The sequence below is a fragment of the Mobula birostris genome, chromosome 8, assembly GCF_030028105.1.
Source record: "Mobula birostris isolate sMobBir1 chromosome 8, sMobBir1.hap1, whole genome shotgun sequence".
NCBI lineage: Eukaryota > Metazoa > Chordata > Chondrichthyes > Myliobatiformes > Myliobatidae > Mobula > Mobula birostris.
Window position 1 is genome coordinate 62,517,941 of NC_092377.1, and position 13,708 is coordinate 62,531,648.

Consider the following 13,708-nt stretch of genomic DNA (forward strand, 5'->3'; position numbering starts at 1 on the left):
GCATAGGAGAATGAAGAGAGATTTGAATGAGGTATACAAAATTATGAGAGTTATAGATAAGGTAAATGCAAGCAGGCTTTTTCCACTAAGGTTGGGTGAGAATGGAACTAGAGGTCATAGGTTAAGAGTAACATGAGGGAGAACTTCTTCAGTCAGAGGGTGGTGAGTGTATGGAATGAGCTACCAGTATATATAGTGGATGCAATGTCAATTTCAACATTTAAGAGAAATTTGGTTAGGTACATGCATGAGACTATGGGGAGGCTATGGTCCAGGTGCAGGTCAAATGGACTAGGCAGATTAACAGTGTTATATAGTGTTCTGTGACTAGGATTGGATGGCTATGAAATGTATTTAAGAGTGACAGAACAGGAAATGCATGATATAAGCAATCCTGGACTAGCTACCAGGGCCAAGCAACTCACTAGAGTATGAATGAGATTTTAAAAATGTGACATAAGGTGGGCATTGTGCTGGAGGAGTAGAACTAGGGTGTATAAGCACAAGGTAATTAAAGCCCATTACAGAATTAAAGAGAAACAATTTAGAGGATGTTAGACTGAGTAGACTTGTATGTTGATGAGTGAGGATCAATGAAGCACAATATTGACATTGACCTATTGTATCAAATACAATACTCTGACAAAGCCAGTAATTTTAAATATGCTACAATTTTTGCAGTTTGCTGGTGGCATTTATTCCCGACTGGAATCTCAGTTTAAAGTCTGTCAACGAGCAACTCCACGTCAGAATAGTTCATCACAAAACATGATAAGGTAAACTGGATTTCTGGCTTTGTGATTTAAATGGACATAGAAATAAAGCAGTTCTTGCCTAAAGGCTTTTTACAATACCTATCTAATGGAAATGTAGATTACATGTAATCTACATTAATTATAAATTTTTGCATTCAGTTTGAATTTTAGGGCCTCCATAAATTCTGTTTTGTGTCATTTGTACCATTTCGCAGTTTTAATATAGAAGGGTCTGGGGTAACCAAGTATGTATTTAGTCGGGAGTTGTAACAATGGAAAATATTTTTCATGTAAAGGACTGACCAAATATAGGACAGCCTAATGTCATTGTGGCACCACCTGTGATTGATTCAGCTACACATTTAATTTTTTCTCAGACTACGCTAATAACATTACATAGATTTTACAGGTTAGAAACAGGTGTGATATAAAAACAGCTAACGTTGTTGCTGAATGTGGTGCAGCTTTGAGGGTGAATTAAGTACGTGTGCAAGTTGCCATAGTTCAGATGGAAGACCCAAAGATAGAACATTCCTCTACACTTCTGCCATTTCCACCAGTTCAGAAAACATTAGTTACTGTTCCTTTCCAGTTATTACTTTCTCCAGCCACAGTGCACCTTATTTGTTTGAGGTGCAAGTTGGCTGTTGATAATACAGTTCAACAAAATGGCCCCAACTACTACCTCCATTAATGTAGTGGGATGTAGTCACTTAATAGCTTTGTTAGCTCTGACTGCATAAGGCAATTATTTTAATTAGCAGATACCATGAAATATGCATCTTAAGTGTAATATTTGCTTAACAAAAGATTGAATGTGTTTTACTTTCTCACCTTTAGGTCGAAGGCCCGCTTATCTCAATTGCGTCCAACATAATGGATCCCAGAATCAACAGGAATTAACTCTTGATAAATGCCAACCTCCACAGCAATTTAAATATGCATGTTTATTAATATTAAAGATCTAATTAAGTACAGTGCACAAAGTTTTCATAACTTTTCTGTAGATTATCCAGATTGTAACATGGATATTTAAACAATTTATGCCATTTAAATAATTAACTCTTCTGCACTTGACAATATTCAAATTTAATTCAAATAGCCAAACAGCACTTATTGTATATGGGGAGGTGTTTTCCACTAAACTTTTTAGTGTAATTTTTCTAAAATAACAGCAAGTTCATAATTGTGAACTATAGTTAATTCTTCAAGTATGCAGATTTGATTACTTGGCATAAAATGGTTCAACTTAAACTTTAAATTGCTGGGCAATTCGGGGAAAAAAATATTAAAATCTGGTTTGCTGCCATCTTGCAGCACTTGAAGGAAAGAATGGGCTGTATATTTATAGATGAAAATTTCCTACCTCTTGGCTTCATATTTGTTTTGAATTTGATTGCCAGGTGGAAATTCCTTGAATTACATTTTTTTACTAATTTATGGAAAGTGAGAATTTTAAAAGCCATTTCTAGCATTCTGCACTAATTACATTAGTTAATACAATATAAAAAGTTGTACCAAAAATAAGCTTGTTAACTAAAACAATCATTTTTTATCCTTAATTTTCACATTTACAATGTAACACAAGCAATTCTATACTCTTCATTTGAACAACTATAAACATGGAATTTTGCTGATGGCCCAAAAAGCTTATGGATAATTACATAAATTGAACAGTGACAGTAATCTGAATGTTTGATGGTTCATCTCACACATTATTTATCTACAAACAACTATTGTAAAAGTCTTGTGCATTTATAGTTCCTGCTTGAAATGCATTGCAGTATGTGCATTTTCAGGTATGTTTTCAGGAAATCAACAACCAATTATAATAATTGACTTAATAGCCAGTAGAGTAAAAGCAATTGGAATAGTAATTATATTCACCCTATGCATCTAAAATTAAGTTGTTGCCTGTTCAGAAACTCATTTAGATACCACTTTTGATACTTTGTACATTATTTTAGAAATATCCAAGTAAACCTTGTGAAAGATATTTATCAAACAGTGGCATACAAGACCATTATTATAGAATTGATTATAAACACAACATGAATAGCTCCAAAGTTTGCAATGACATTAAAGCTTATTTTGAATGACATTTGTCATGTAATCAATTCTTAAAACCAAATCCTGCAGACATATAATCAAATTACCCAATGGTGGAAAGTACAGAAGTAGTTTGCTTCTGAAACTAGTTAATGTGACTTATCCATCACCATACAGTACTTACTATTCTGGCAGGTTATTATCTTTCATCTCTGAAAATACCTGTGTAACTTTTGGTATTAAACTGGTTTCTGTTCTTTGATTCCAGAAGATGGTAAAACACATTATATCATGACATACCTCCCATTTCAAGCAAGAAGCTGATGCATAAAACTCTAAACAAATCCCAAGTATACTGCTCTTAATATCTCTCTGAATTTCCAGTAGTACAAGTCATAATCAAAATCATGCATTATATACACAGAGTGAATTGAGAAGCAGGAGAGGGGCTCTGCTGCTGGACTCGATGGTGTACAGGCATGTATTACACACAGTGTTTGGGAATTGCAGAGACTCATGTAAGCCTGTACTTACATGAGGGGCTATATAGTGGCAGATTCCTATGGAACTGCCAGCCACAGTCAACATGACCTAGTCCAGTACATCTCCTAAATTTGGGTACTTTAGAATACTAAACTGGTAAATTACCTTCACCATCATTTAAATACAATACAGTATGTTTAATGTCTCTCTCCTGGACTTTCCTCCCTGAAACAGAATGGCCAGACACCAAACTTGTACTGTAGACAAACACTGTATCTTGTGCTTCAAACACTTTAATCATCTCCAGAACTTACAAACAGACTTAAAGTGAACATGCTGGATACGCTGAACAAGCCAGGTAGCAACTACAGAGGGAAGTAATATCAGAAGTGAAAAAAATAATTACATAGCAATGTTCAGCTACTCATTGACTGGAAACCCAGGCAAGGGATCACAAGGCAATACCACGCCTCAAATCCTTTCAGACCCATAGCACAGAAATAACTGTCATTACATGCACCATAAAAGTAGATGCGACTTTCAGAAATTGAAAGAGAAATTGCCCTAATCATTTCTTATTTGTAGAGCCAGTTATCACCAATTCAATGCATTTTAGTGTCTATTCAAATTCAGAGGTGCCTAGTACATCCTTCTTAACCAGGTAGCCCTTACTCTTGACAGCAGTGCAGATGAATAGATGTAGAGCACATGCAAGAGGAGGAAGCAGTGACATCTAGGTAAGCAACAAGAAACTTGATTTCAAATATGGAGAAGCCCGTAAACATATTATCATTTCACCTCAGTAGCACAGTACATAGCACACCTTCAACATTTTAACCATATTTCTACATTCATGCATTCCACACATATGCTAACTATTTATCAGAGTGCATTTTGAGATCGTATTCAGCATTAGTCCAGAGTGGCTGAAGCATGACTGGTGTAAAACTGCTGACTTGCATTCAAGGAGATTGCTCCTGACCTTGCAGGAGTAGCTCAGTCAGTTTTTAACTAAAAACTATTTCACAGCATGTTCTTGAGTAGCAGGATATGGAATGGGTGGGAGTATAAATATCATTGAGTAAATACAAATTATCTGCACTGTATATAAAACTGCCTCATGTTAAGAGGTGAGAATATTAAAGCTTGCAGGAAATAAACATAATGAAAAGATACAACAGCATCTACTGAATATTTTTACATAAAAAGCTACAAACCTTTACAGTTGCAATATCAGCTCAGAATATTATTACTTTCCTGTCCCTTGCTTCCATTTCAGACCACTTTCCTATATAGAAAACATCCTTTTGTTAACAGGACCCATCAAGGTTTTCACTCAATGCTTCCAGATGATCTGGAATTAGAACAAACAAACATGGTAGCCTGGTGGTTAGCGCAATGCTTTACAGTGTAGGCAGCCCATGTTTAATTTCTGCTGCCTGTAAATTCGTACGCGCTCCCTGTGACCACGTAGGGTTCCTTCGGGTGCTCTGGTTTCCTCCCACAGTCCAAAGATGTACTGGTTGGTAGGTTCATTGGTCATTGTAAATTGTCATGTGATGAGGGTTAGGATTAAATCAGGTTACTGCTGAGTCGCACAACTCGAAGGGCTGGAAAGGCCTATTCTGCACTCGAGTTCAATAAATAAAGAAAAATAAAGAGACTTTTATTGTGTATTCCATATAAACCCCTTTGCCAAACTTTACAATTCTGAAATATCACACGTTGTTCAATGCTCTTTTTATTTTGTTATCCATTCATGTATATTTCCACATTAATTTTATTGACTGGACTATCTCTAATTAACAATTATGGCAATACAACTCCCCATTAGCACAACATTAAAAAAAAATTAATATTAATAATAAAAACTCAGGATATTGATAGAACTCACCTTTTCATTGTGCATCATACATCTATATGTTCAATACAGCAAATAATCCTCAACATTAAAGATGTTTAGACCATGCGCACTTGAAGTACCTAGTTCAAGATGAATTGAAATGCAGCTGCTGGTATGACTTACAATGGTATCAGAGTAATCGAAAGGAAATTCTAATAAATGCTTATGGGTTTTGATACAGCAGTGATTTTTATAAATAGTTATGAATAAATACCTCAATAGTTAGAAATGAATTAAATCCACTTTGTTTGAAAACACTACTGTGAAATTACTGATTTTCCATTCATTACAATCAACAAAAAGAGAATGAACCAGTGTAATTTTCATTTTAATTTTGTAATAGTTCAAATATTAATCCATTATTGTCTTCATTTTATTCATAACATTTGGCAATTTGTGTGCATCAAAAAAACATGGAGAACAATATAAAGTTCCAATTTTTATTTTGTGTGCTTTATTTCCACCATGGGAAACCTGTCAGATAAAGCACGTTATTTATGCCAGTTCATGTCTACAGAGGATTCTTAACAGAATCAAATTAATCGTGGTTGGTTTAGTATACAAGTAAACAACTTAATTTGGATAATAGAACCACGGAGATTTGAGGCAACTTGGCCTCCTTAATAGAGTACAAAAACCGGCAACAAAAGACACAATATTATACACAGTAAAAATGCAATATTTTAAATTACATCATACAATGTGAGAAGAACAAAAATCTCCGTAACCCTTCACACCTAGATACACCCCAAATCTGGATGAAAAGCCACAACAAATTACTTATATGTAAAAGCTGACCATTAATATGATTTCCCTTGAGAAATATGCTGTAAATGCCTTTGCATTAAGTTATCTAGAAATTTGTGTTTAGTTTTCCACTTATCACATCTTCAAGCGCATAACCGCAACACACTGGATTTCTCTCATGGCTGAGATGCTTCTTCATACAAATAGCTAACAGGCATTCAAGCAAGAAAAATGTCACTTGACAGTGAAGCACAAAGCATCAGATTCAACAGGCAGAACAGAATTAAACTAAACTCAAACTGTATTTAAAAGGACAAAACTAGTCATGCTAGTAGTCTCATCAAGAAGTGGGTTGGTTCCCTCTGCTCAATATTCGTGTGACTGCACTAATAGTAGATTCAATGGTCCTGCACAAATTATCTAAAAGGTCCTGCTGTTGCATGTTAAAAAGTCCTCTGGAATGGGTACAGCTGTTGGATAAACCTGTTTCTGGGTCAAATGATGCCAGATTTTGAGCCTCACAGTTCCTAAGGTCAGTCAGATCAGATAAAACTGTAGCAGCAGGTGGTGGTGTAGAGGGAGAGTCAGAATCATCTTCATTCACACTAGTTTCCTTTTCTGAACTTAGTAGTTCCTTCACCACTTTACAATTGTCTGCTGCATCATCTCCCTGCAATTGTTCTACAGTGTCCTGGGGCCTATTGCTGATTAATGTCTCATGTGCACTCAAGGAAGAAACTTCCAATTTATCTTCTTTAATAGAAATAGGATCAGGGGTTGGTGGGTCTTGTTCGGTGCCTGGATCAATGACTGTTGAGTCTCTAGTTTCAGTGTCTGAGGTACTGCCGGGGGTTAATGCATCCCTAGGTTCTGTCCGAGTGTCACTGGGCGTGCTATGTCCTGTGCTGTTGTCCAGCGGATGTTCTTCATCACTGCTTACACGTCTCCTTTTAACAGGAGTGGCTCCTTCATCATCTATTAAAAAAAAAAGGGGAAAACATGTAAACCTCATGTATTTCATAAACAAATATTGGGAAAGAGTGATAAAATAATAATATTCCAAAAATAAAACACATTTAGTCATATAAATTTTCGACCAACAGGCTTTATGATTCAATGAAAGGAGAGCAGAGATCAAGCATATATGTGGTACCTGGAAGGTGAGAGAGACCAAATAAAGAAGTGGGTTGACAGTCTGAAGTCATGGCATGATCTATTGCTGTTTTAACACACACTGATAGAAATGGTGGAAGAATGAAATCAGAGATTAAAACAAAGAATCACTAGAAACATTTAGCAGGCCTGGCAATATCGATGAAATAGGACACACAAAAAAAAACAAAAAGTCAGCCTAAAAACAGTTTAAGTAGAAACGAGGAGATTATATGAAGTTACCAAAGGTAAATTCTCAGTGTTGGCAATATTAAATTAAATGATGGTTCTCTGAAATTCTTGAAGTCAATGTGGAAAATCATGCTGTACCCTGTCAGAAGTTGGATGCTTTTCTTCAAACTTCAATTGGGCTTCACTGAAACAGTTTGGAGGCCAAGGACGCATTAATTAAAATAAAAATTGAGTGGAGTATTAAACTAAGAGGGAACCAAAATGTCAGGGTCATTCACAAGGAGAGCACATCATGAGCAGCAAACTGGTAGACATGGCTGGAAATGAAGGAACGAACCAAGGCGTCACAAAGGAAATGATCTTTTTGGAATGTCCAAGAGGACAGGGAAGATATATCTGGTGCTACAAACTCAACAAAAAATATCAACAATTATAATAAGCATTGTGTTAAATGTAGAATTGGAAGAGATAGAAGATGAGGAAAAAGAAATGCAGTCTTGATTCTAACAGGGGAGAAGCAAGCAAAAGTGGGAAAAACGGAACAAATATGGTCAAGGGCTCCACAGGGGACTGTCTTGTCTCCCTTTCTCTTCACCATTTACACCTCGGACTTCAATTGCTGCACAGAGTTGTGTCATCTTCATAAGTTTTCTGATGACTCTGCCATAGTTGGATGCATCAGCAAGGGAGATGAGGCTGAGTACAGGGCTATGGTAGGAAACATTTGTCACGGTGTGAGCAGAATTATCTGCAGCTCAATGTGAAAAAGACTAAGGAGCTGGTGGTAGACCTGAGGAGAGCTAAGGTACCGGTGACCCCGTTTCCATCCAGGCAGTCAGTGTGAACATGGTGGAGGATTACAAATACCTGGGGATATGAATTGACAATAAACTGGACTGGTGGTTAAAGAACACTGAGGCTGTCTACAAGAAGGGTCAGAGCCGTCTCTACTTCCTGAGGAGACTGAGGTCCTCTAACATCTGCCGGACGATGCTGAGGATGTTCTACGAGTCTTTGGTGGCCACTGCCTGTTGTGTGCTGGGGCAGCAGACTGAGGGTAGCAGACACCAACAGAATCAACAAACGCATTCGTAAGGCCAGTGATGTTATGGGGATGGAACTGGACTCTCTGACGGTGGTGTCTGAAAAGAGGATGCTGTCCAAGTTGCGTGCCATCTTGGACAATGTCTCCCATCCACTACATAATGTACTGGTTGGGCACAGGAGTACATTCAGCCAGAGACTCATTCCACCGAGATGCAACACAGAGCATCATAGGAAGTCATTCCTGCCTGTGGCCATCAAACTTTACAACTCCTCCCTTGGAGGGTCAGACACCCTGAGCCAATGGGCTGGTCCTGGACTTATTTCCTGGCATAATTTACATATTACTATCTAACTGTTTATGGTTTTATTACTATTTAATTATTTATGGTGCAACTGTAACGAAAACCAATTTCCCCTGGGATCAATGAAGTATGACTATGCCTACTATTTATTCATGTGGAGTCCATTTGTACTTGGTTGAAAAAGGTATACATATTAAAAGTAATATAATGGAAGCCCATACACATCAACAAAGGAAGAGAAACTCTGATAATTAAGTAGCATCTTTAGAGTTATTAATGTAGCAAAAAAAAAAAAATGAGGGGGGGCACCAAAGCAGAAATGAAACAAAATATTCCACATATCCCAAAGAGGCAGGATTACCGAGGACTTATTTGGAAGAACTCAATAAAATGAGAATTTATTCAATGCTGGAACAAGTTGAGACAAGCTTAAGAGAGAAGTGGTGGTCAATGGCCCTCCACTCAAGGAAGAAGCAAAGGATCTCAAGTTGCCCTGGTGGAGTGAATGGAAGAGTAGAAGAACTAGACGGCCATGGTAAAACAGTAGAGAACAGGAAAGTGGAAACTTCAAAGAAAAAGTGGTACCAAGATGTAGATGGGGTAGTCTGAACAGGTAGAAAAAAAATCTAGATTCAGGGGACGAAAAAATACCTATCATAGGACAAAAGCAAGCTGTAAGGTTATAAATTTGAAGGTTTACTTGTTTCTGATGAAATGTCATTCATCTGAAATTTTAACTGTTTATTTTAGTACAGGGCCTTCTTAACCTGCTGAGATTTTTCCAGCATTGTCTATCTAAGGAGGGAGGTAATTAGAAGGAATATCTTCAGATAAGATGGAGTGAGAAATTCTACATCACAACTGCAGTGTAAAATGCTCAAACAGCACCTGTTTTACTACTAAGGCCCTTCTTCCAGAACACTGAAGATAGAACTGGCATTACCTCTTGCTCTGATCCTAAACTAGAACATTCCACCAACTCTTGCACACATTATATCTCTAAATCTTTTTCTTTCTTTGATTCTTTATTTGTATTTCAGAACACAGGCCAGTAACTAATATCCACGGCAAGTCCTCTGCCCCCCAAGCCGAATTCAATTAGAACTTTTTCCATGAATCTACCTAACCGACCCTATTCCATTCTCTTTGGCAGTAGGCCCCAGATATAGCCCATTCTATTTCCAGCACCTACTCCTTCCCTTATCATTTCCAGAGTTATGACAGGATTCTCCTTGTTCTCACTTTCCAAGCCCACTAGCCTTCACATTTTGCAAATTATAAAGATTTATGAAGATTAGCTTATTTGTCACATGTACATAAAAAAAACAAAAAATACAGTGAAATGTGTTGCATCAATGACCAACAGAGTCTGAGGATGTGCTGGGGGCTAGACCACAAGGTGTTGCCATGTATTGAGCACCAACACAGCATGACCACAAGTTACTAACTCAACGTTTTTGGAATGTGGGAGAAAACCAGTGCACCCAGATGGAACCCATGCAGTCACAGAGAAAATGTATCACCTTCTTACAGATAGAGGTGGGAATTGAACCTCGATCACTGGCACTGTAGCACTATGCTACATGCTGTCCTCTTCACAATTTCAGGCAATCCAATATAATGTCACCAACAAGCACATTTTCTCTTCTCTTTCCTTATCAGTATTGCAAGGGGACATTTCCCTCTAAAGCACCATGGTTTATTCCCTCATTTCTAACAAAATCACTGTCCTTCCTGTGGCACCTCACTACGCAACAACAGAATATGTTACATCAGCCCATATAGCCACTTCCTTTTCACTGCTCAGGGTCCGAACAATTTTAAGTGAAGCAGTGATCTATTGTTTTCAAAGTAGTTCTCTGCAACTGTTGCTTATGAGGAAGACCAAACCTAAACTGAGTGATATTTTGCAGAACACCTCTGTTCAGTACATGTGACCTTGAGCTTCCAGAAGTCTGTCTTTTTAATTCTTCCCTGACCTCCAATACTATTTCAATGAAGTATAATGTAAGCTTAAGGCAAAATATCTCATCTTTTGCCTCAGCACACCGTAGTCTTTATAAATCAATATCGTGTTCAATGATTTCAGATAGGCAGCATTTTATTTCTGATTTTCAACATTCTCAGTACTTGACTGTTTCTAACAGTGATTATGTTTCCATTGCATCTTTTCCAGTATGACCTTCTATATACTTATTTAAACTAATCTTTATCACCTTGCACCATTACTCTTTGACCTGAAGTAATGAGAACAATCATTTAAAATAAGGTTACAAAATGACACAACTACTGTGATTTGTGTATTATTTTACGTTTTGATGCCAAGGCAAGAGTCTATATTTATTACTACAATGATTATTCCAACAGTTCCAAAACCTCTAAACATATAAAAAATCTTAATGGCACAACATAATGCTATTTTAACAGAGACTGATAGAAGTGGTGAAAGATTGAAACAAAGAAATGCTAGAAACACTTAGCAGGCCTAGCAATATCTATGGAAGAGAAATAGAGTTAAAGTTGCAGATCAAAGGTAATTGGTCTGAACTAGGAAAGAGGGAACACAGGTCAGTTTTAATTTGCAGAGAAGATGAGGGAAAGTATAGTGAAAATCACTAATGAGGTAAACCCATGGTTACAAATAATTTTAATTCCCTTTCCCATTCCCACACAGACCTATCTGTCCTTGGCATCCTCACCCCACTAGGGTGGGGCCCAACATAAACTAAAGGAACAGCACCTCTTATTCACCTGAATAATGCAATGAACTTGAATGCTCCAATTTATGGTAACCTCCTCCCAACTCATTCCCTTTCTTTCTTCTGATCTACCAAGGCTGTCCCATACATAGCGTTTCCTCAACACAACTTCCCCAACTACTTTTGCCCATCACCCACATGCTCCTCCTAGAGTCCCCAGTCCACCTTGCCCATTGTCCCCATCTACCCACCATAATCCTTTATTCCACTCTTCACTCTATTTGATTCCACTCTTCACTTTCCATTCTTCTCAGATTCCATAACTTATCGCCTTTATCGTCTCTACTTATCATCTCATCTCTATCTTTCCCTTTCCCACCTGACTCCATCTACCAATCAACCCCTCACCACATGGATCCACCTTATCACTTAACAGCTCTTGCTCCAACCCTTCTTCTCTCCTCTTCATATTCTCTATCTTCCCCTCTACTCCAATCCAGATGAAGGATCTTGACTTGAAACATCAACTGTGCATTTCCCTCAACAGGTGCTATCTGACCTGGTGAGCTCTCCCAGCAGGTTTTTGCTCCATGACCTGAACAGTTAACTCCACGTTTCATTTCACATATGATGCCTAACCTGCTGAGTGTTTCTGGCATGTTTTGTTTTGATTCAAGTTATTAATTTAGCTTTTACTAATGCAGCGCATTTGCTAATTATTAAAATATTGTCACTTCCTTCTCATTAAGTAGATACAGTGCCTATAAAAAGTATTCACCCCCCACCCCTTGGAAGATTTCAATTTTATTGTTTTATAACACTGAATCACAGTGGATTTAATTTGGCTTTTTTGACACTGTTCAACAGAAAAAGACTCTTCCTTGTCAGAGTGAAAACAGATCTCTATAAAGTGATATATATGAATTACAAGTTACAATTATTAAACACAAAATAATTGATTGCATAATTACTCACCCCCTTCAAGTCAGTAGTTAATAGATGCAACTTTGGCAGTAATTATAGCCTTGAGTTTGTCTGGATAGTTCTCTCCCAGCTTTGCGCATCTGGACACTGCAACTTTTACCCATTCTTCTTTAAAAAACTGCTCAAGCTCTGTCAGACTGCACAAGGATTGTGAGTGAACAACCCTTTTCAAGTCCAGCCACAAATTCTCTATTGGATTGAGGTCTGGACTCTAATTTGGCCACTCCAGGACATTAACTTTGTTGTTTTTCAGCCATTCCTGTGGGCTTTATGCTTAGAGTCATTGTCTTGCTACAAAACAAATCTCCCAAGTCACTGTTCTCTTGCAGACTGCATCAAGTTTTCCTCCAGAATGTACTTTGCTGCATTCATTTTACCTTCTACCTTCACAAACCTTCCAGACCTGCTGCAGTGAAGTATCCCCACAGCATGATGCAGTTACCACCATGCTTCACGGTAGGGACGGTGTGTTTTTGATGTGCGGTGCTTGGCTTATACCAAACATAGCGTTCAACCTAATGGCCAAGAAGCTCAATTTTGGTTTTATCAGACCATAGAACCTTCTTCCAACGGACTTGAGAGTCTCTCACATGCCTTCTGGCAAACTGTAGCCGAGACTTCATATGAGTCTTTTTTTCCAACAGTGGTTTTCTCTTTGCCACTCTCCAAAAAGCTCAATTGGTGAAGAACCCGAGCAACAGTTGTTGCATGCGCAGTCTATCCCATCTCAGCCACTGAAGCTTGTAACTCCTCCAGAGTTGTCATAGGTCTCTTGGTGGCCTCCCTCAATAGCCCCCTACTTGCAAGGTCACTCAGTAGTTGAAGACCGCCTGCTTTAGGCAGATTTATAGCTGTGCCATATTCCTTCCATTTCTTGATGACTGATTTAACTGTACTCCTAAGGTTATTCAGTGGCTTGAAAATTTTCTTGTATTTATCTCCTGACTTGTGCTTTTCAATAAGCTTTTCAAGGAGTTGCTTGGAGTGTTCTTTTATCTTCATGGTGTAGTTTTTGCCAGGATACTGACTTACCAGCAGTTGGACCTTCCAGATACAGGTATATCTTTACTACAACCAATTGAAACACCTTGACTGTACATGGTAATTTCTATTCAACTAATTATGTGACTTCTGAAACCAACTGGCCGCACCAATGATGCTTTGGTGTGTCACATTAAAGGGGGCTGGGGTGGGGTGAATACTTATGCAATCAATTATTTTGTGTTTTATATTTGTAACTAATTTAGATTACTTTGTAGAGATCTGTTTTCACTTTGACATGAAAGTGTCTTTTTCTGTTGATCAGTGTCAAAAAAGCCAAATTAAATCCACTGTGATCCAATACTGTAAAACAATAAAACATGAAATCTTCTGGGGGGGGGGGGTGAGGTGAAT

General features: G+C 37.8%; 2 protein-coding genes across 11 annotated transcripts in view; one reads left to right on the forward strand and one right to left on the reverse strand.

Moving 5' to 3' along the window:
• Positions 1-5,502, forward strand: part of sanbr (SANT and BTB domain regulator of CSR) — a 60,003-nt gene extending 54,501 nt beyond the window's left edge. The window contains 2 exon segments of the mRNA XM_072265299.1: positions 682-776; positions 1,596-5,502. Coding sequence (XP_072121400.1) covers positions 682-776; positions 1,596-1,632 — 132 coding nt within the window. The 3' untranslated portion in view covers positions 1,633-5,502.
• Positions 5,487-13,708, reverse strand: part of usp34 (ubiquitin specific peptidase 34) — a 298,533-nt gene continuing 290,311 nt past the window's right edge. For all 10 annotated transcript variants that reach the window (XM_072265297.1, XM_072265294.1, XM_072265289.1 and 7 more), the window contains one exon: positions 5,487-6,912. In XM_072265297.1, coding sequence (XP_072121398.1) covers positions 6,278-6,912 — 635 coding nt within the window. In that variant the 3' untranslated portion in view covers positions 5,487-6,277. The remainder of the gene's footprint in view (positions 6,913-13,708) is intronic.